Here is a 21,742-nt window from a genome sequence, read left to right on the forward strand (position 1 = left end):
GAAGTTAACATTAAAATTTAATAAATTGCCCAACAGCAAAAGGAATTCTATAGAAAGCCTAGGATTTCTAAACAATGCCTACATTTACCATATTGCCGGTAACACATATATTGCGAGTTATTTATGCTTACATGCACTAATACCACACAGAATCAGATTATTATTTTGCTATTCGTCGTGAAAAGGTTTTGGATTACAATATTTTCTTCGGGAATACGAGTTTATTTTTTCTGCTCATTAAACATGTATCGATGAGACCTGAAGTCAAGAGAAATCCGAACTAGCTTAGATTTCGTAAGTGCGATAATTTAAGCTCACGGGTACTGGGAACGTAGTGCGTTCAATGTTTTTATTCCACACAAAATTTAAGTCCGCTACTCAAGGGTAGTAATCCGTTCTTCACTTCGTAATATGTATTGAGCACAACTATTCTACTCCTACTCACTTGTAACGTTCATCTATCCCTTGTCTTCTTTCTTTGACTTATATATAATATTCTCAACCAGCTTTTTCTATTTTATTTTTTCTCTTACTAGCTTAAGCCTTATTTGTTTATAACATAGTTTTTCTGTATATGACATACCTCTCAATAAGTCCAAATTATTTCTTATCGCATTCATATGCAATTGTTGGTATATTAATATAAATCTAATGACATATAATTTTGTATTAAAATTTACACTTAAATAAATGTACACTTAAATATTGAAAAATGTTCCATCATTAGCATACTACATTAGCAGAATTATTGTTGTCTATATAAACTCAAAACCGTTAAAGTGAAATTACTCTCCATTAGGGACTTCGAAGTTTAGATTCGTACTTAGTATAAATGGGCTTCGAGATATATATATATATATTGATTTATTTTAATCTGTCGATAAGATTGTTTCATATAATATGTTAGTTGATAAAAACTTGGTATTTAGTAATTACCTAGAAGTTTTAATTTTCCTTATGAAAACAGAACGATAACAGAATGATTTTAAAGTTTTTTGAGAATCCGTGTTAATTTGATTGACGTTCTCTATCAACTAGAGATATGATAACCAATGATACTAGAAATAGTGAATTTTTTTGAGTTGAAATCAGATCGCTCTAGAGTGATTTAATGTTAAAAATGATTTGTATTTTTTTATTCTTTATTTTAAGTGTAAACTATATATTTATTATATTTTATTCTGAAAGTTACATTAATATACAAAAGGTCAAATACGTATTGAAAAACATTTTTACATATAACACTTACTGATTCACATGTTATAGGTCCATAGTAAAAGCTATAACTACTACAAAGGGAGTATATATTTACGAAATTAAAAGTTAAAATGATCAGTAATTATTAGTTTTATAAATAACTGATAAATAAAAACACTATATTCAGTTGTTAAATTAAAAATAATAGTTTTGTGTGAATTATTTATAGTATAAACATTTCAACTGACATTTGTAAGCAATCGGCTTAGTAAAATAAAATATTAACAACATTAAAATACTGAATACATAAATATTTCGTACCTCATTAAAAATACTGATAAATATTTAATATACTATATTTACATCCTTAATAACATAAAAAAAAAAATATAATTTGATTATATTGCTGAACGATTTTTTTTAATCTTCAGAGTAAATTAGCGATGTCTTACTGACATATATTAGTATATTATATTCAGTATATTTTTATTTATTGCGTATATTTTATTTTGCTAACGGTGTTTTTGGTTTAGAATCAAATCGCCGAGAAACTCAATACATGACTGTTGGCATGATTTTTATTTGATTTTAAGTGTGCTGATGGAAAAATAACTATTTAAACTTTTCCCAAATTTTGTTGAGAATTTGTTTCCGAAAATAATGTTATACATTTATTGAAATTACCGCGAGGTGTAGCTCTTTCATATCACGGTATATTGATATTTAACTATATAGTCACTAGATTATGCGATCAATTGTATCATTGCTTTTAATTATTAAAAAATATATGTGAATAAATGAGGTTAACCTGCAGACTTTGATTTTCGATCTAGTACCATTTCAGTTTTAGTGATTGTTGCTTGGTTTTCAACTGACAATGTATTATTATGTTTTTAGTCAGAGAACATTTGACAACTTTATACCACAGCGCCGGTTGTCTTCACTATTGGATAGCCGTTCGATATTGCAGCAGCTTATTGTGCCACACGGTCGACAGCATAAGTCCATTTATTACCACTGTTTTGGTCAACGGGAAACAGGTATAAAAACTGTTTACACATACTATATAGTTATATTTTTATACACTGAGTTATTATTTTCATCGTTAATCAAATAATATCTTGGAAAACATAATTATTTATACTTCTTTTTTTTTTTTATTAAGTTCTATCGAAGAACTTTATTTAACATTTCCATATTTTCGTAATATTAATGTGTTTTGTTTGCCATTCTACCATTATTTTTTAGAACACTATCAACATGTATATTTTAGTTTTTCATCGCTACCTGTACGATTTTTGTTTAAATCATGAAATAAATTATTCATTTATATTACTATTTTCCTTAACACATTTATACTATACTAATATTATACTATGCAATGTATTGATAATCAGAAACGGTACTAGGGTAGGGTAAGTGGGACATCTGTCCAGAGCCTTGCATTGACCACCATCAAAGACACACAAAAGTAAAATCATAAAACAAAAAACGTGAACTAAGAAAATTAATAAATTATATTTTTCTATTGGTATAAAAATTAAATTTTAACATGTTATGTATTATGCGTTCTTGCAAAGTAAAAATAATTTTATTAAGGTAGTATGCATTAAACTTTGTAAATTATTATAAGTTGTAGACAACTATTTATGTTTTCTCTGTAACCAATAAGAAAAACACACATCGATCAACCGATCACCATCGTTGCCTTTGTTTATACAAAATAATTATAGAGTTCTCATATGTATCAATTTTGTTATTATTTTATCTTTTTCCTTTTTTTTACTTCGTGAACAAACGATAGCAAAATAGAAAATCACTTTTCACTGAAGAACAATCGGCAACACTTGTCAGACACTCAAGCGTTAGCAACAATTTTTATTATTGTTTGAATTTCGTATGATGTAACTAGACATAATTTTGAGTAATCTTAGGATTAGCTTATCGCACACCAAAAAAACATTAATCAACTAAAAACAATTTGTTTTATACATGCGTTTATAAGTTAATCAAGTCAAAACCAGAAATGAAAAACTATACACATTATGGTGGTCTTCATGTATGAAATTAGACATTTTTGTCGGTATGCTCCTCAATATTTTTAAAAATATTTTAATATGCGTAAAGACTTTTCAAACATTTTAAATCTATCCGAAGAGCTTTTATTTTGTTTGTCACTGAAAACCAAAATTTAATATAAACTCGTACAAGAAAAATACAAACATCGCGGACGCCAAATTTTGTCGATTATTAAATAAAAGTCTTCATGGTAAAAAAATATTTTTAAATTTATTTTATAAACTGCTAGAGCTTTATATTTACTCGTTCCTGATTTTATGAATGAGACACAACAACTGTTCATTTCCAGCGAAACTGATTACTATCGGAAGTCTATTGTCATTTTCTTTCTTAGATAGAAAAGGCAATAACTGTCTATCGAAATGGACCAAAACTGTACCAACGTCTTTTTTTCGGAAAATTTGACGTAGTTTCTTTGCGTGTTCTGCCTTTAAATATTTTTGAGAACGATAAATTGATGAACGATTTATGACTAAATACCAGTAACATCAGCTTGTGTCGAAAGAAGTTTCTCGAAACTTACCTCAAATCATACCCGAGGAATGAATTAAGCCAAGATAAACTTTTAGATCTTACATTTATTTCTATTGAACAAGAAATGTCTAACAATATTGACTACCTATAAAAATCTCTAAGAAACTTTCACTTTAAAAAAATCAAGCAAACATTTTTTTAGTCATATACGATAGGCCATGTAATAATTATACTAAAATACTTTATACAAATAATATTCAAGTGTTCTTTTTATTATTATTATTAAATCAATAAAAGTTTGTTCAAAGATTTCGTATTAATTTTCTTATTACAATCACTCCTATGATATAAATTAAAATTGTTTCAATTTAGGGCCTCTCAAACCCTAACACCGTCTCTGTTGATAATCGATAAATGAATCAGCTGCAACTGTCTAAAATATCGGACAGCAATATAGAATACATAGATGTAAACAGAAAATGTATAAAACATGTTTATCCTTACTTTTTCTTGTAGTTCAAAAATTAAAATTATTAAATTTAGTAATTCAACATCTGATTTGTATCTAGTTTAAAATTCATTATTTTCCGAGATATTTCATAGTTTTTGACGAATAAAAACAAAAAAAAAAAAAAAAAAAACATACACATATTTTGTACCTATTGTAAGCAAGTGTGGGAAACGGCTAAACCAATACATATTGCCCGTCATAGCTCACCGTCGGAGTGGTGGATCAAAAGGAAACGGTGTTCGACAAGCCGATGACACCAGCAGCGATACACTCTATAATGTATTCAACCATACAGCCGTACAACATCATACAAGCGGTGCTGCAGCAGGAAATAATTCTGTACTGCGGCAGGCTGATCGGTACTAATCCAGATGTGTTCAAAGGAATTTTGAAAATTAGAGTGGGGTAAGTATGCGTGACGATTAAAATTATAAAAAACCATGTAAAAAATTTATGTATATGCACGCGTGAAAAATATTATTTATTTAAGGTTGCACGATTTTTTTTTTTTGCAAAATGCGATAAAAACGCCACAGGCCTTCTCGAAAAAACCACAAGACTATCCTGTGTACCGAGCGAACCGATGATTTATATAACAAAACATCCTCCTGACATTTTTCCGAAATAATCGCGGGTTCATAGCTGGCGGATTATATTGCGCCACTGCCGTAACCTTATAAATCATGGGAATTTAATAAATTACTTTTAATTATCTTTTTTAGTTAATTATTTGTTTCCGATATTACACTCCCGTGGAGTTGTATTCAAGGAACCGATGTTTTTTTTTTATACCAAGAAGTTTATATAAATACGTTCTTCGAGACGTAAATTTAACGGAGAATCATACTTAATTATTGATTAATTCAACAACTGCAGCGAACTATACGCATTAAGTGTATTTTTGTGTATTAACTTTAATTATTTTTAATTACATTTATTATTACGTGAGTTGCATGCGTAAAATTATTCAATATTTATTATTGTACGATTATACGCCCGCAGTGTATATTAACTACCTCGGTATATATACTATTATTTGCATGTTTATTATTTAACAGTTAGCTACTCGGAAGTATTATAATATATAGGGCAAAAACGAACGAGTAGTTATTTTAAGTAGAATTCATTCATGTGAATAATGTCATTTTAATTATTAGTTCTGGGTGCGTACTAATGCCATTAAAATAATTTGATGATATTGAAATCAATACATACGTTTATGATATTAAACCCGAACTGTGTGTAATTTTTGTAGGTATAGACGCAATAATAACGATTTTACGGCGTTCTGTGTAGGCAATTTATAGAGTATTATAGTTTTACGGTAAATAATAGATTCAAGTTTTGTAAAACTGTAATTACGTTTTCAATAAATCGAAAAATGATATTTGGTACACAGGTACACATTATTAATATATTTGTATTATATGTTCTATTAAAACAAAATTTGTATTATGGTTCATATTATTTTGAACGCTTTTAATACCGTTTGTAATAGCAGGTGACTTGACATATACACATATTCCTAACTGTTATTGAATTTTAGTTCTTATAAATCAATGGTTTGTATTTTGATTTGTAGATGGGTCTTAGAAGCAATGAAATTACAGTTAAAAACGGAGAAAGAAACAAAAATGGTTGAAAACTTGAGTCCATATGCCATCCGGCAGTTGTTGCAAAAAATATTGACAGTCAAGGAGTGGGCGCAAAAAGAACAGTAAGTTTATATGGTTTACTATTTATACGGGGCACGCAGCTTTGTTCTCGAATGTCTTTTTGCACTATTGATTAAAAAAAAAAAAACCCTTATGTCTAAAGAAAATATTTTCGTTGTACATTGTTCAATTATTATGAAATGGACGTGCTATTTGTATTTTATTAAATGATACATTTACATCGTAACTGTGTTATTTGTACTGTGTAGTTTTTATTTATTATTTCCTGGTATTAACTACCAGGAGAGGCAACTGCACCACGCGTTTCAATGCGAATTCCAATTAAAATCACTTCAATATATCTATTTATAATTTGTAAATCGAATTATGTTGTTTTTGGTTAATGCATCATTATACTTTTAACAACATTATACTTGCTTGTTTGTTTTTATTTTAGCAGTCATTTTCATTTAAATGTTGTATCGAACTTTTTTCAGAAATACGATCGCATTAGTCATTTAGTCAACAATGTAAATTTCACATTAATTACTTTTTTGAGTTGCTATTTTGTTCATATTCAGTCACAATTTTGTTAAACTTGTATATTGTACATCTAATGATGAATTTTCATTTTAAACTGCTCATAATTTATAAATATAATATTCCAGGCTGTATTCATTTATTTCTATATAAGTATAAACTATTTTTCATTTATTCATATATTAATATTTCTTATTAATCATTTATTTTGAGTATCTAAGACTCTGTTTCAATATTTTCCGATCGTTTTAATATATAAAATTCATCGACGATAAAATATGCTAACGTCGACAGGAGAATTAATAAATATTTGAATATTCACAGAAAAAATGTATGATTAATTTCAGAAGAATGTTTAATTTATAGTTACTACCAAATAGAATGGTCTTGTTTTTTGTTGTAAAAAAAATAAAAAAAAAAAAAAAATGTACAATTTGCATCATCTGAGCTCCATTTGTGCTACAGATATTTTAGTGGCAAATCGAAGTCCGAAAAAATGGTATTTTCAAACATGTATTTCATATTTTCATAGAATTTATGCAAAATGTCTACCTAGTATTAAAATATTAAAACGGAAAAACCGATTAAAAATAAAAGTGTTGTTGAAAAGTACTCATCAACTACCTTCAAAGTCTGAATATGATAACAAATCAAAAATGACTGTGTTTATCTAATCGCAGACGTTCCCTAAACAATTTTAGGAGATTATAAATTCGATCATATACACGCAAATGAATATACCTACGTATTAGATATTCCCCATACACTTATACTTTTGATAATTAAACCCTCATAAATGTTTATTTTATTCATATTAGCGTTATTTGAATAAATTATCGAAAACAGCGCTTACGTTTAATTAACCTTTTAATTAATCACGATAATGAGAGAGAGCTACCTTAGTTGCAATACATTTTGTATGTATATGTATTTTGTATGTATATCAAATAGTTAAATTTTTGATTTTCTCTCTAGTATAATTTTTCATTTATTTATCCAGGATTAGCATGTTTCAAAAGCGCCAACTCGAGGGCTGCTGGTGCCGGGTGCCCAATCAGTTCTACAATCAGGTGTGGGACATACTAAGACGTACGCCTAAAGGCATACGAGTTCGAAATCAAGTTTTGCCACAGCAGCCAACCATCAACAACATGACCCACTCCGAACTGCAGTTTGCTCTTTACGTGGAGAACATGTTGAACCACATAGACAAACCAGAGTACAGACAACTCATCGTCGAGGTAAATAATGATAATTACGATGGGCGTGCGGGTGCATATGCGTTATAATAAAGTAGACACGAAAGAGAAGGAATAGTTGTAACATTTTATCCTGTTCGCTTTACTCTGTAAATCAAGTTGTTTCTCCGCGGAGTAGTGTGCCAATGACAGGCCGCCCGGGCTCCGGTCCTTGTCCCAAACAGTCATTAGCGGGATCCGCTTTGATGCGATGCCAGCGCGCACGCTAAACTCTTAGATATTCGCAAAAATTTGACTTTCAGTTTTCTATAGTTTTTATATCATAACAGATTTATTGTTGGATATAAAAGCGGAGAAAAGCGAAGTTGTTGTTTACAGTTTGTTTTAAATGATCGTCGTCAATTTTAAGAGCCAACTAAATAATAGACATAATAATAGACGTTTAAAGAGACTGAAAAAATAAGAAAAAAAAAAGAGAACAAGAACAAGATAATGCTTAAAATATTATAATAGCCATTTTAAATTGAGTCATAAAATATATTTCAACAGTCTGTGCCAAACACAATGATTGTTGTTTTATTCCGTTGCTTAATATAGAGAAATTGATGAAAGAAAACAATATATTTAGTGGTTTTTGTTTATTCTATTGGAACAAACTTGAAGCGGTTTTTTTTTATGAGTACCTGCATTCAATCTTATCTAAACTTTGAATTTTTTTTAAACTACACCCTACGAGACCAACGTGCTAAAAAATTGAATAATGCATATGGTTAGTAGTTTTCTCATGGTATTTCTAACGACTTGATTTCAAATGAATAACTATAATCGTTCACTGTTAAGTGCCACTAATATTGTATTATATGTATTTTTACTGCACGAATAAGATTTCAATATCTTATTATTGCAGTTATATTGTATATATTTTAAATTATTATGTTTCAGTTGTTGTGCATAGTCTCCACGATCCTTACGCGCAACCCAGAACTCACACTTAAGGAGCTGAATTTAGATAATCTAGTGAACGAGGCGAACAGAATATTTTGCAAGGTAATATAAAGCAAAATGGACAGAAACGTCTTTTGTCATTACTATAGATGCATTTTATATTTAATGTTTGTGAGCTAGATTAAGTTGTTTTTATTTCAAATTTGGTCAAGAAATTAGGGTGAAATTGTTTTTGAAATCGTTATTTTTTTTTTTACTGTAGTGTTTCACAGTTTAATTTTGAGCTACGCATCAAATTAATTTGGATTTCATCCGAACGAATTTTGATATTATTTAAACTATTTTGCTCAACATTTTTTTTTTTTATGAAAATACTGCTTTTGAGATTTTAAGATTACAACATTCGATAGAGGAAGGTAAAAAAATTACCAAAAAAATAATAACTTATAGAAAAAAAAAAAACACCACAATATACAAAGATAATAACATTGAAGCTGATTATGATTCTGAATCCGAGAGCACCGTTATAAACTTTTAATTTCTCCATTCATGTGTAGCGGTCAACCGCATGACCACTGCTGCATCTCCACATCAACTTCCCATACATTCATATATACGTTATCGTTACGTTCGACGTTTGCAGGACAATCAACTGGTGCGCACCGAAAATCTAGACAATTTTATTTCAGCAAAATATTCGACCACCACCGGGTATCTAGCCAGAGCCGTTGTCAACAACATACTGACCGGTGGTCAATTGGAAACATCGGTCGTCGAAATCGACGACGAGAACGACCAGAACGAAGACAAATGCATGGTGTCGTAACGAACAGTGCTCTGTTGTGTTTTCGGTCATTCGCCGAATCGTCCACGTATTCCCTAGTCATTAAAAAAATTTAAAAAAGCCGCGTGTATTGTATTAATAAATGTAATACTATTATTTTGTACAGTTGCTGTCTCTTATTATAGTGGATATTGATCCTATATATTATATAGAGTTTGTATTTGATTCGCAAACATTTTTTTCGCCGGATGTTTTTTGTCACCACGGTTTACATTATAGTTATATTCACATTTCACGTGTCAACAATTTACCACGTAATAATATTATAGGGTAGAGATGGGAAACTCTTAGTTACTAGAGACCTACAATTGAGAACTTGATATACCAGACAGTAAAAACTAAGACTACGAACGAGCTACACAACGTATATAATTATACACGACACAATGGATATAACGACAACGCTGCGATACATTAAAATGAGAATACTAGCTATAGGATACTTAAACATATATATATATATATACCAGCTGACCCGACAAACATTGTTTTGTCAGATAAATTATTTCTAGAGAATATTTTGTTAGAAAAAAATAACTTATTTAATATAGGTATATAAGGATATGGGTAAGGATAAGAATGTAAGGAAGAGGTATGGAGTGCTAGAACGGTGACGAAATATAAAAATGAAAAAAACATCAAACATTTATTTTTTTAATAATTTATTAAAATTGATCCATTAAAATTATATATGTATCGCTAATTATGACAATATTAGTGAAAAAACAATATCTATCCCTTAATGCAACAGAGTGTACAATATTTTTTGTTATCCCATCTTTTGCCAACACAAACTAGATGGTTTGAGAGCACGCCACGTATAATTGTCCGTGTGAAAAATATGATGTGTTCAAATCAAAGCTACAGACATCGTTTAGCCTTGAGACTTATTGACAGTCATTACAAATGCTAATCTAATTGAAAATTGATGGCGTTTAAATTATATTGGCATATCTGTGGGTATAATAGGGATTCGCGGTAATAATATATTTTCATCTCAGAATTTGCTATTTAAAATGATGGCTTCGATAGTATTTTTCATTAATTTTTTAACGACTTATCGCGAGCCGTTGTACAACAGTGGTGGGTCAAATTATGAAGCAAAATAACCGGAGAACAAACCTTCAATTGTAAATTATGCGATGGCATGCCTGGTAAATCCAACGAGTTTAAAAACTCTGTTGGCTAATTTACAGCTTCAGTAGCATCGCAAACTGTAGCTATAGATTTGTATGATACCAAGTCTCTTAGTAACAAATATTGTATCTTGAAATTCAATTCGTTGACGTCCACATTTTTTGCTACTAAAATTGCTCTTTCTGTCAGCCACTCAGGATTTGTGTATTGTCTGTGTACATTGGGAAATATCTGGTCGATGAGAGCATCTTGCGCAGAAATCAATCGGTAATTTTATGCATGACGTTTCATCAGTAGTAACTTTCTCATCACCGATATCTAACTATTGTTTTGAGAATCTTCCGTACGCAGCTTTTTTTGATTGAATCGTAAGTATCGAAATCGCTCGTTCTCTATCTTTACATACATTTCGACCATGAATTGTTGACAAAGCTCATGACATCGTAGAATAACTTTGTTCTGATCGCGTCTAGTCATCAACCGATATGCATAATAATTCTTCGAACTAACATTTTTATTTGTTTTGGCACCTGTTGCGGGGATCTTGTTGTTTAATATTTATGCAATACCTGTCATTCAATACTAAAAATAAAACTAATAGTTTTTAAATAATTTTTAATAGTTTTTTAATAGTTTTATTTAATAATTCATTTTAAATTGCGCAGTTATCGACCGGGTCAAAAATGATTAAATTAAACTATGATTTATTAAACAATAGCACTCTTTCAAAATTTTTTTCCGTAAAAACCTTCTGGCAATTACGAACAATTAAAAAAAATTTGAGCCAAATCGGCCCAGCCGTTCTCAATTGATGAAATGTTATACATTTTTGGTTCCATTTATATATATATATATAATATACATTTTTATATACTATATTACTATAGTAATCAAAGTGTGAATTTAATGAGTTCGACTGCAGATAAAAGCTATACATACGATGCTAATAATATGCTACCTATATTAAATATATAATTAACGCGCAACGTTTTCTCGACATTTCTCGAATAACTATTTTAAACGGTAAGCGAACCAGGTCCAAATGGTTCGTGGACCTTATATATTTACTTTTTTTCAATGGGATTTATACATAGAACGAAAAGTTGACTTTGAAATCTCGACCAGGTCATCAAGACTTTTGCGATAAAAAATAAATATAAACTTTAAAAAATACATGAAAAATTGAATCTGTTGGCATTTATCCCGTAATATTAATAATGTTCTCGTGTTGAAATAGAATTAAAACTGTGGTCATCGAGTTTGCTAGTTTATATGAAATAATTTGATTCAAAATCAATAACTTTATGAATTTTATAAAAATGTGCACGTAAATATGATGTAAACTATTGATTTTAATTGCTCGAAAAATCCGCAGGGTCCGTTTTTCTTGAGATTACTTAATGGCGAAGAACATTACATTGAAAACTATTTTTCGTTCTCTTTTCATCAGCCGGAGTAATTGTTATGGTATTAAAACGATTGGTTTTACTAATAATATCATAAGTAGGGCTCGGAACTTCTAGGAGTTTGAATGTTTTTAAATAATCATCAAAAACATAGCTAAGTAATATAGAAATTTGTTTAATAGCAGTACAAATTTATATTTAAAATTTATAGTTGCATATTTTGCATATTTGATCATTTTTTATTTATAAATGCATATTTGACTATTTTTTAATTTTATAAGTGCATATTTGACAGTTATTTATATGAAGGAGTAAGTTTTTTTAATTTTATAAAAAAAATTATGGATTTATTTCTTCATTTATCATTAACTGAATCCAATAAAATAATTTAAACTACAAAAGAACACATACATTCTGCAAAAATTGAAGGATCTGCACAAGCTAAAGCAATTAATGACAAAATGAAAAAAGTTTTGGAGAAAGATGTTGAATTTGATCAACAAAAATATCGAACATTTTAAATGGATAAAATGTTATTAGTAGTAGTGACCTACCACTTTTTAAATTCGCACCAATAATTTCCGTAGACGTGGAACGTTCCTTTTATAATTATAAAAATATTTTCGCTGATAACAGGCGGTCATTCAAATATGCCAACTTAAGAAAATATCTTATAGTCCAATGTACCTAAAGCTCAAGGTAATTAGTACTATATTAAAATAAAAATAAAAATTTATTCATTTAATTAATTTTTAAAATAATTTTAAATTTTTTGTTTTAGACAAAAATTTAATATAAGATGAAAACAAATCTGATATTTTAATAGCATATTTATTGTTTATTTGGGGCATTTATGCATGCATATTTTAAGTTTTTTAAGGGCATGAAGTCCCTAGCCCTAATCATAAGCAACCTGTAGTAAGTCTTAGACCATTGGTTGTTATACATGATGTTCAATAGGGGGAGGGGAATAAATTCTCCCCCAACCTATAGCATTATATGTTCATATACATACACATACACGCTTTAAAATTAATGTATTAAAAAAAGATAAAAATGTATTGACTTATAAAACGTATCTTATAATAATTAATATAATTGTAATTACATTGGTTGTGCGATACCGAGACATACAGTATGATAATCAGTAGCGGCTCGTGAGGTTCACATAAGGTGGTGCACTAATCATTTGTAAGACACCTATGTAGGTAGGTAAAAAAAATATTAATTTTATTATACAGGTAGGTATGCATGGTAACCCATGGGTACATATAACGTACTTATCAATATATAATTTTCTCAAGTGCTCTTCGTGATGGTAAAATAAAAATAAATTGGAAAAAAATTATTAGGTACAAGACAAAAAAAAAAAAAATAAATAAATGTCTATTTATGTATGAGACACAAAATCTTGTTTCTGCGATCTACGACGATACGTGAATCGATAAAAATTACTCCGGTGCACACATCGATTGTGCTCCAAACGACCATGTATTATTAACGACGTGTCTACGCGTGTAGTTAACTTTTGTACGGCCGCCCGGTGCACGACGAACGTGTGTCCCGGTAATTATTTAATCTTTAATAGACATAATTCTGAACACGAAAAGCTGCGAAAACTTTTTTTAACAAATAGTTTTGTTAATTACAAAATATGTGCATTACAACCGGGATTATAATTTGCTATAGTTTAATAATTTTTTATACAACTGTTTTGGGTAGTTGCACGTGCTCCCGTGCACCATAGCACATATATTAATAATATACAATACTATGATAATATATTGTCTGTGGTTAAAACGGAAAAATATTTTACCATCAAATCATAAGTTTGAAAATTTGCAGACAGGTATTGTTGGGCCAGCAAAATACTAAATTTAAAAAGAAAACAAATCCCAAGGGATCTACCTATTCCCCCCCCCCCCCCTTATAACCACCACTGTCTTAGACAATCTTTTGTAATTCAAGAGTTATTTGTAATATTATTATTTGCAATTGTCACTTTGATAATGAATAATAAATAGTCATAAAAAACATATTATTTAAATTTTTTATCGGTCTAGGTTACGTTTCGAGATAATATTTATGAATTTTAGCGATTTTTTTTTTTTTTTTTGTCATTTTTAAGTTAACCATTTTCTAAATACATTTGAAAGCAATACTTAACTGTTCCCCAACCGTTTATAATGATTTTCACCTTTGCGACTCGGTATGCGCTTTTTCAGGAACACCATTCGTTGTGCAAGTCATTCGCCGAAACCGCATCGCGCAAACGGATGTTCAATAATACACATCCCGCGTGCATAGGCGCAACTAGGGGGGGGGGTTGCAATAGGGTTTTTAGCACCCTTGAGTTCAAATTTATTGGTTTTTTCTTCAGATCAATATAATCTATAGTAATTATGGTTAAGTACCATTTAATTTTATTTCCAGGAATTTCAGCAGCCCCAATATTTAGGCCCTAGTTGTACCCATGCTCGTGTGGACTCGAAGAGTACCTGGAACGCAAATTCGCCCGTGATTGATATGGAAACGGTCCGGGGAAAAAAATAGCCGCGTTCCGCGACGCGTACGGCGTTTCGACTGTTCTCCGGGAGCGCGCGCGCTTTTATTAAGAAGATGCCACACCCGCATGAGTTGTCTTCGTCTGACACACGTACAACACAGCAAATTTGCGTTCAGTGATTCAAACAGTGGCACACACAGGATTTTTTTTCGGGGGAGGGGACAAAGTAAAAATATAACACATTTTACAACTAACAAAATTATGCAAATCCTTAATATATTTTGACTCAAATAATAGCATTAATAATAGAATAGACTATTCTATAATCAATGATACTAGGTATTCAATACTAGCTCTTCATATTTCAAACTCATAAAATTTGTAAATTTTAACTTAGACATTGTAGAACATTTCGAGGGGGGGTTATACAACCCCCCCCCGCGCCACTAGATTCACATGTGATGATGTTAGCGTTAATATTAGAGTAAACTGACCTATTGATTAACGTTAAGGAAAGAACATTATTCGTGTTTTGTTGGTCGGGTTATTCCGATATTTTCATTTTTTAATGATGTTTTTTTGAATTGTTATTTTTTACATACTCATAACACGCTTAAAAATGTAAATATCGGAAAAACCGAACAAAAAAATTCAGATAATGTTCTTCGCTTAAAGTTTGATTACAGGTCAGTTTACTCTAATATTAAATCTTACGTCACTACATTAATTGAACGCAAATTTACTGCGTTGTACGTATGTTAGTCTACGGTCAGACTTGACCCCCGGCATCGGCCGAACACGGCCGAATACGGACGAAAAAAATAAAAGTATAAAATTCAATTCTACCCGGTCACATTACATCCGAGAAATTCGGTCGTTTACGGCCGACGTCGGATGAAAACAAAATATTTATTTTTTTCGTCCGTATTCGGCCGATGCCGGGTCTAGTCTGACCGTAGACTTAGACAGAGACAACCACATGTGCGGGTATGGCCTCCTATTAAGAGTTGGGCGAATCTCGCGGCGCGGCGGATCACGGACCGAAACACGGTTGTCAGGGCCGTAGCAACCAAATATTACGCCGGGGCGAAACTTCAAAATACGCCTTGAGTATTTTAATTTATAAAAAATACAAAAAACTGGCGTTTTATTATTATTATTATTATTAGTAGGCGTTATTTGATTTTATTTAAATCAATAACTTATTAAAATATAAATAAATATAATAATTATAAGTAGGTTCATAGGTATAACATAATAATATTTATAAGTTGTGTAAGTAATTACATAAATACATAATTTTGCTTTTACTTATAAATAACGATTAGATTGCAAATTTTTCATTTTCGCGCTCTCTCGAGAATCACGCCCGGGTCGTAGGCACCTCTAATCCTCCCCTCGCCACGGCCCTGATAGTCGCGTCAATGTTCCGTCGCAACAACAAGCGGACGTGTTGAGCACGGGGCCACGGTTTTTAATATCGCGCCCGCTGCGGAACGACGGTCGTAAAAACTTTGAACTTCAAAAATACTGCTTCGCGCACCTAAACCCGCCGGCCCGTGACCCACTCGTGCATGGCACCTTTAATAAGTGTGTTGCGAAAACTTTCGACGACCGTCCGACGTACGTGCTCGCTAGTGTATTGCATAGTACGATTGGATTTTCTTACGCCATTAAGACGGTGCCTGTGCGTAATGTACTGTTCACGGGGCGTGTGCCCTTTGGAATATTATGTAAACGGAACCTTACGGTTCGTGGACAGGAGCAGTCGGAGGGGGGCGTATTGGATGTCGCTGGTCGAATCGAATGCGATTTGTTCTAAAACATTTGGTGAAAAATAAACGACGGAGAAAATAAAACTAAACGTTCTAGATTTTCGGGTACGAACCTGTTGCGATAATATGCTGTTGACTAAAAAAGCGCGATTCATAAACAGTTGAAGATGTCCGGGAAAAACGTACGAGGATTGTTCGTTTAATAGTTTACATAATTTTATTTATTAAACACGTTTTGTTAAGATAGGACCCGAAAGCGTTGTAGTCACTCCCTGAAAAGACAGGTCTGCCCTTTGTCGTTTGTACGTCCGACGACACCGGAAAACTGAGTGATAAAAATTTAAAAAAAAAAAAAAAAACATTTTTTTTTCTTTCGCTCGTCGCAAACGGTCGTAGTAATACGCACAAAGGGGCTTTTTGTAATATTCACACCCCCGCGCACACGTCGACCCCATGGAAAACGAACGACGTGGCTGCGTGTTAAACGTACACGTTATGATTGTATTCCGTACGCGTTGCGCAAACTTTTTTTCCGTCCCCACTCGGCGCACACAACTAACCTTCGCCGCGGGGACGAACCACCCCACGAGCACTTGAGCCCCACGCGATACGCGACCGTGCACCGGCCGTAATACACTTGTCGCCAACAATATTATGATGTGCCCCGTGAACACCGCGCGTTCGTACGAATCGTTAACGCAACGGAATACTAATGTTGTATGGTTTTCTGAACGGATAGAAAAAAAAATATCTCGGCGCTATAGATTAATCGTGTATTAATATAACGGTATATACGTTTATTATTATTATTATTATCGTCGTTATTATGCGCACGACGAATTCGGTTTTTTTTTTTTTTTTGTCGCAAGGCAATAAGGTTCAAGCGTAAACGGTGTTTAAATGATTATCGTTTTACGTGCATACGCTACCGTAAAAGTCCGATCCCGCGGTTGTGTTCGACGGTAGATAATTATCGACAGTTCGTACACGAAAGGAATGGAAAATCATAGTTTCGTTCGGGTTTTTTTTTTCTTATTTCGCAAGTCGTATTAACAGTACAGAAAGTGCCGGTAAAAGCTGATCGATACACGCATAATGAAAACTAACGCAACACGATTCGTTATCGCTTGACTAATTATCACGTACCTTAACTCCGTCCGTTTGGATTTTATCGTGTTGAATGGATCGATTTTTACATTGATTACCTACATTGAATCGTAAAATTTTTTAATACCTTGATATCTTACACTATTATTTTATATTCGATTTAAATACGTATAATATAATTTACATTTATTCAAATTAATATTGAAAGTATCTGTCTGGACGATAACGTGGCTTAAGGATCATACGTCAACGTTCATTTGACAATTTGTAAACGTGCGATTTATTTCTATTGTCAGTCCGCTTTCAATAACACAATTTGCATATCCAAAGTGTACGCAATATTTTTATTTATTTTTTTTTTATTAATAAAAATCCGAATGCATTCATGATTTTCAGCTTTTACCGAATACAAACTGCGAACAAATAGCGTTAAGCCACAGTATAACCTAACCTTACCTAGTGATCTTGTTATTAACGTCGTTGGTCATAATTATCGTTGTACACATTTCTTCGGGTAAAAAACCATAACCACACCCGTTTACGTTGATCGAATACGGATCTAGTCTCCGTGGGTACGAGTAGGTGCACGAAATGAACAGAAAATATCTCTAAGCTTCCTGTACCTACTGCGTGGCATCCGCTTTTGGCCGGGTTTCGATCTAGATAAATCGTTTTTATATCTCCACCGCTGCAGTGTTCGTCAGACCGCGAGGAACGGTTTATGTTTATCCGTTGTGCGCGAAGAGACCGTTTTTTTTTTTTTTAATTTTCCAAATCGCACAAACTTTTAGAACGGAATCATTGTTGTGAGTGCCTGTACGGATATAGAGATCTCGACGTATGCATACTATGACGTACTACGTATCACTATATTGCATCGTACGTACTTTGTAATTACTAAATGCTCGTATTTACTATAATCACTAAAAAACACTTAAAATTTAAATATAAATCAACAAAATGTACGTAAAACAATCTAAATTACAAACTTCGTATAAGTAAAAACTGAATATTAAATCAGTCGCGGAATAATCGCAAAATAACTTATCAAAAGTAATGAGGGAAAAGCAAGTTACGAATCACAAAAGCAGTGATATTGAAAAAACCACGAAATACAAAATCAATCCAATAATTATTCCAATTTTATGGTTAACAAGGTCAACCAGTTGGCGAAAACAGTCAAATTAACATAGGAGGAGAAACTGAATAATATACGGACCCAGCAGAATACATTAGGGCTCCGAATCAGCACCGAACTTCAGATGCATCCAGCCTTCCAGTGTAGAACTTCTACCTGTAATTGCTATCATCGACGTTGAATTGTTCATGTTGATTTATTTAAAGTGTTGATAAAAAATAACCGCAAATATTATCACTAGTATTTTCAATTCTGCATTAAATACAATTATTAACACTCAACATCGTTACACTGTCACACCACTGGGCACGTAAAAAGTAGGTACAGCCGACCGCGTCGTCAAAAATCATCTTAGAAGCACGGTTGGCGTGCACACAAGGTTACACGCTGTATTGATTTGATAATCCGCGATAGTGCTTTGTCGGAAAGTGTTTCTTCCGATGACAAATTTCGAAAGTACTAGTGTATTAGCTTCCGCATCTGGGACTGCACATTTTTAGCTCTTTTGATTACGGCTGTAAACTCTATCGACGATTGTCTAGTTTTTATGATAAAATTCCAATATAATGTTGAACTGTATTTATTTATAAACTATTTTTATATTACTTTTTTCTACATGTTCGCTACGCAAAAATGTTACATTTTACAAATTAAAACATTGTATTTTATATTATTGTTTTCGTATAAAATATCGTAATGCACTGGTTCAATACGATGAATATACTTATATGTTACTTATAAAATTTGCTGTTGCCAAATTGTTATAATTTGATTAAAAGAACAAATTAATTTTCAACTTTTGATTAAATACCTTTAACCTCAAAACTAAAACTAATTTAAAAAGTATAAAAAAATTAATACAAGCAATATAACTTTTAAAATTTGATTTTTTTTTTTTTGAAACAAAGATGCAAGTCGCATTATTCGCAAAATAAAAATCTGAATAATTCAGTAATTTATAAATCGGTGATTTTTTTCTACAGTTATTTGATTTATAAAAATATCTATAATAAAATTAGGATTAATCAATAAATAATATCTATTAAATATGTAAGTAGTGTTCGAATTTGGAAATTAAAGTACTTGAATCTTATACGTCATATAATACGTCTTATTATAAAGAAACTAATGCTTGCCCATATTCCAGCATTGATTTTTTTTAAATAATGGATTAATTTTCTATAGCTATCTGGGGTGTTTATTTGGATTTTGAGGTGTGTCGAATTTGATTTGCATTAGAAACTGTCTGGTCCAATGATGTCATTTCTTAATTCTATGAAGTCAAGAACGCCTTTAATAAAGATGGGTGGAGAAAGAATGGTTTTATAAAGATGGGTGGAGAAAGAATGGTTTTTGGTATATGATTAATGGTGTTAGATTGTTCCTGATTAAAAGTTTCTGTTGAATCGGTAATATTGTTATTATCATTATTATCGCCGATAGTAGATTGTTCCTTAGAACGAATAGAGAAGCGGTTTGGCATGACAAATAACTTAGATTTCTCTATGTTTACGGTAGAAGGTGATTGCGGTGGGAAAGAAGTGTTCGAAATGGTATGTTTATTTTCGTTTGTTGAATTCGTTTTGTTACCTTTAACAATTTGATTATTTTTGATTTTAATTGTCGGTACGGTGCGATTAAGAGTTGTTTGATTAGATGGCATTATGAAAGTGTTATCTGCAGTCCAAAGGTCACCACACACGGTGGTTTCTGGTCTCTATATTTATTAGATTTCACGACACTGTGTGTTTTGCTAATGTTAATTATAATTATAGTGAAATAAAATAATATTACTTAATTTTGCTAATTTATTACATGAAGTAATGGGTTGTCGAAAGAAAAAGAAGACAGAATTGACAGAATGAATGAGGTTGTACTACTCAATCGGCGTTGAATAAAAGTATTTCCACATGGAACCTAAGTACAAATTGAGTATAACTCGGGAGCGAGTATATTGCATGCGCACTATCGGACTGTCCGCGCGGAACTGAAATTATGTAGTTAAAATACAAATTTGAAAAAATAAAAGTTCTTGTCTGAAATAATACTGTATACATAACATGTGGATATGGTTACAACCAAGGTTTCGATTAAAAAAAAAAAAAAACCATCATTACAGATCGTTTTTTTATGCGGCTGATGATAAGTTTTCGAAAAAAATGTTTAAGGAAATATCTTTAATGGATTATATACCTTTTAATAATACTTTTCCATAATTTCATATCTTTATTGTTCATCAAAGGTTCGTCTCAAACGATTCGTCTGTGAACTATTCATTGATTTGCTGGCTACATGTGCAAGCATTTACGATAAGATTTGAGGGAGGGCCTCGGAAAATTGAACGGTAAAATATAGAAACCAAAAAAATACTGATTAAAAATGACGAAAAATTATTTGAAAAGAAGTTCGTATAACTGATGAACGTTATCGATGTTTATATTATGAATGGCTTTAAGTAACGAGTGTTGCGCGTTTTTAATAGGCAAGTTATTTTTGTTCAATGTATCCGTTTTCATGAAAATAAAACGTCTACATGTAGATCTCATGATTTATTAAGGATACGAGTCAGTTCAGGTTTTCGGGCTTTTGTGGGGTTTTGTATTTGAGTTCCGAGCCACGGCGGCGCGAACCGATCTCACCCAGTACGTAATGTTAGTTTCTACTGCGTTTGGTGATTATTATACTGTATTCTTAAATAAATTATGTTTACAACAGTGCAACGGGTACGAGATTTGACATTTATTACGTGGGGTAGATCTTCCATAGCAGTCTCGGATAAAATGGTTCACCGCCTCGTCACTGCAGTACTATTTGTACACCACGAGCATTGTTCACAGTAGTAGATTTTTTTTTCACGAACACAATGGAATAACCACATAATTGCTCTTAAATTGTATTTAAGTTAACCCACCCTATAGTAATTCATTCGACTGCTGACGTCAGCTGTGCATAGTAAATAGAACGTAAATTATTACAATCCGTGTCGATGATTGAACGCAGTTATCCCCATTGTACGGTGGTAGGTGAGTTACCCAACAAGAGAAAAAAAATAATTGTTCGAAACATTGTAGTATATAATTAATAAGATATTTTTTAAATTATTCACATAGAATATATGTAGAAATATATGAAAACTGAGAACTGTAAAAAATTGAAACTGTAAAACTATAAGGGAAAATCGATTACGGAATAAAAAATATTACAACCTAATTGCATACAGGACGTTTTC

At 31.6% G+C, this 21,742-nt stretch overlaps 1 protein-coding gene across 2 annotated transcripts in view; it reads left to right on the forward strand.

Annotated features, from left to right (window-relative positions):
* LOC112694672 (probable phosphorylase b kinase regulatory subunit beta) overlaps positions 1-9,591 on the forward strand; it is a 48,739-nt gene extending 39,148 nt beyond the window's left edge. Inside the window, exons 15-20 of one of the 2 annotated variants that reach the window (XM_025570219.1) lie at positions 2,095-2,237; positions 4,464-4,666; positions 5,844-5,978; positions 7,457-7,697; positions 8,598-8,702; positions 9,244-9,591. In XM_025570219.1, coding sequence (XP_025426004.1) covers positions 2,095-2,237; positions 4,464-4,666; positions 5,844-5,978; positions 7,457-7,697; positions 8,598-8,702; positions 9,244-9,426 — 1,010 coding nt within the window. In that variant the 3' untranslated portion in view covers positions 9,427-9,591. The remainder of the gene's footprint in view (positions 1-2,094; positions 2,238-4,463; positions 4,667-5,843; positions 5,979-7,456; positions 7,698-8,597; positions 8,703-9,243) is intronic. The other variant, XM_025570218.1, reaches the window with a different exon arrangement.
* The last annotated feature ends 12,151 nt before the right edge of the window (positions 9,592-21,742 follow it).

This window comes from Sipha flava, unplaced genomic scaffold (assembly GCF_003268045.1).
Source record: "Sipha flava isolate LNK unplaced genomic scaffold, YSA_version1 132_pilon_pilon, whole genome shotgun sequence".
Classification (NCBI taxonomy): Eukaryota; Metazoa; Arthropoda; class Insecta; order Hemiptera; family Aphididae; genus Sipha; species Sipha flava.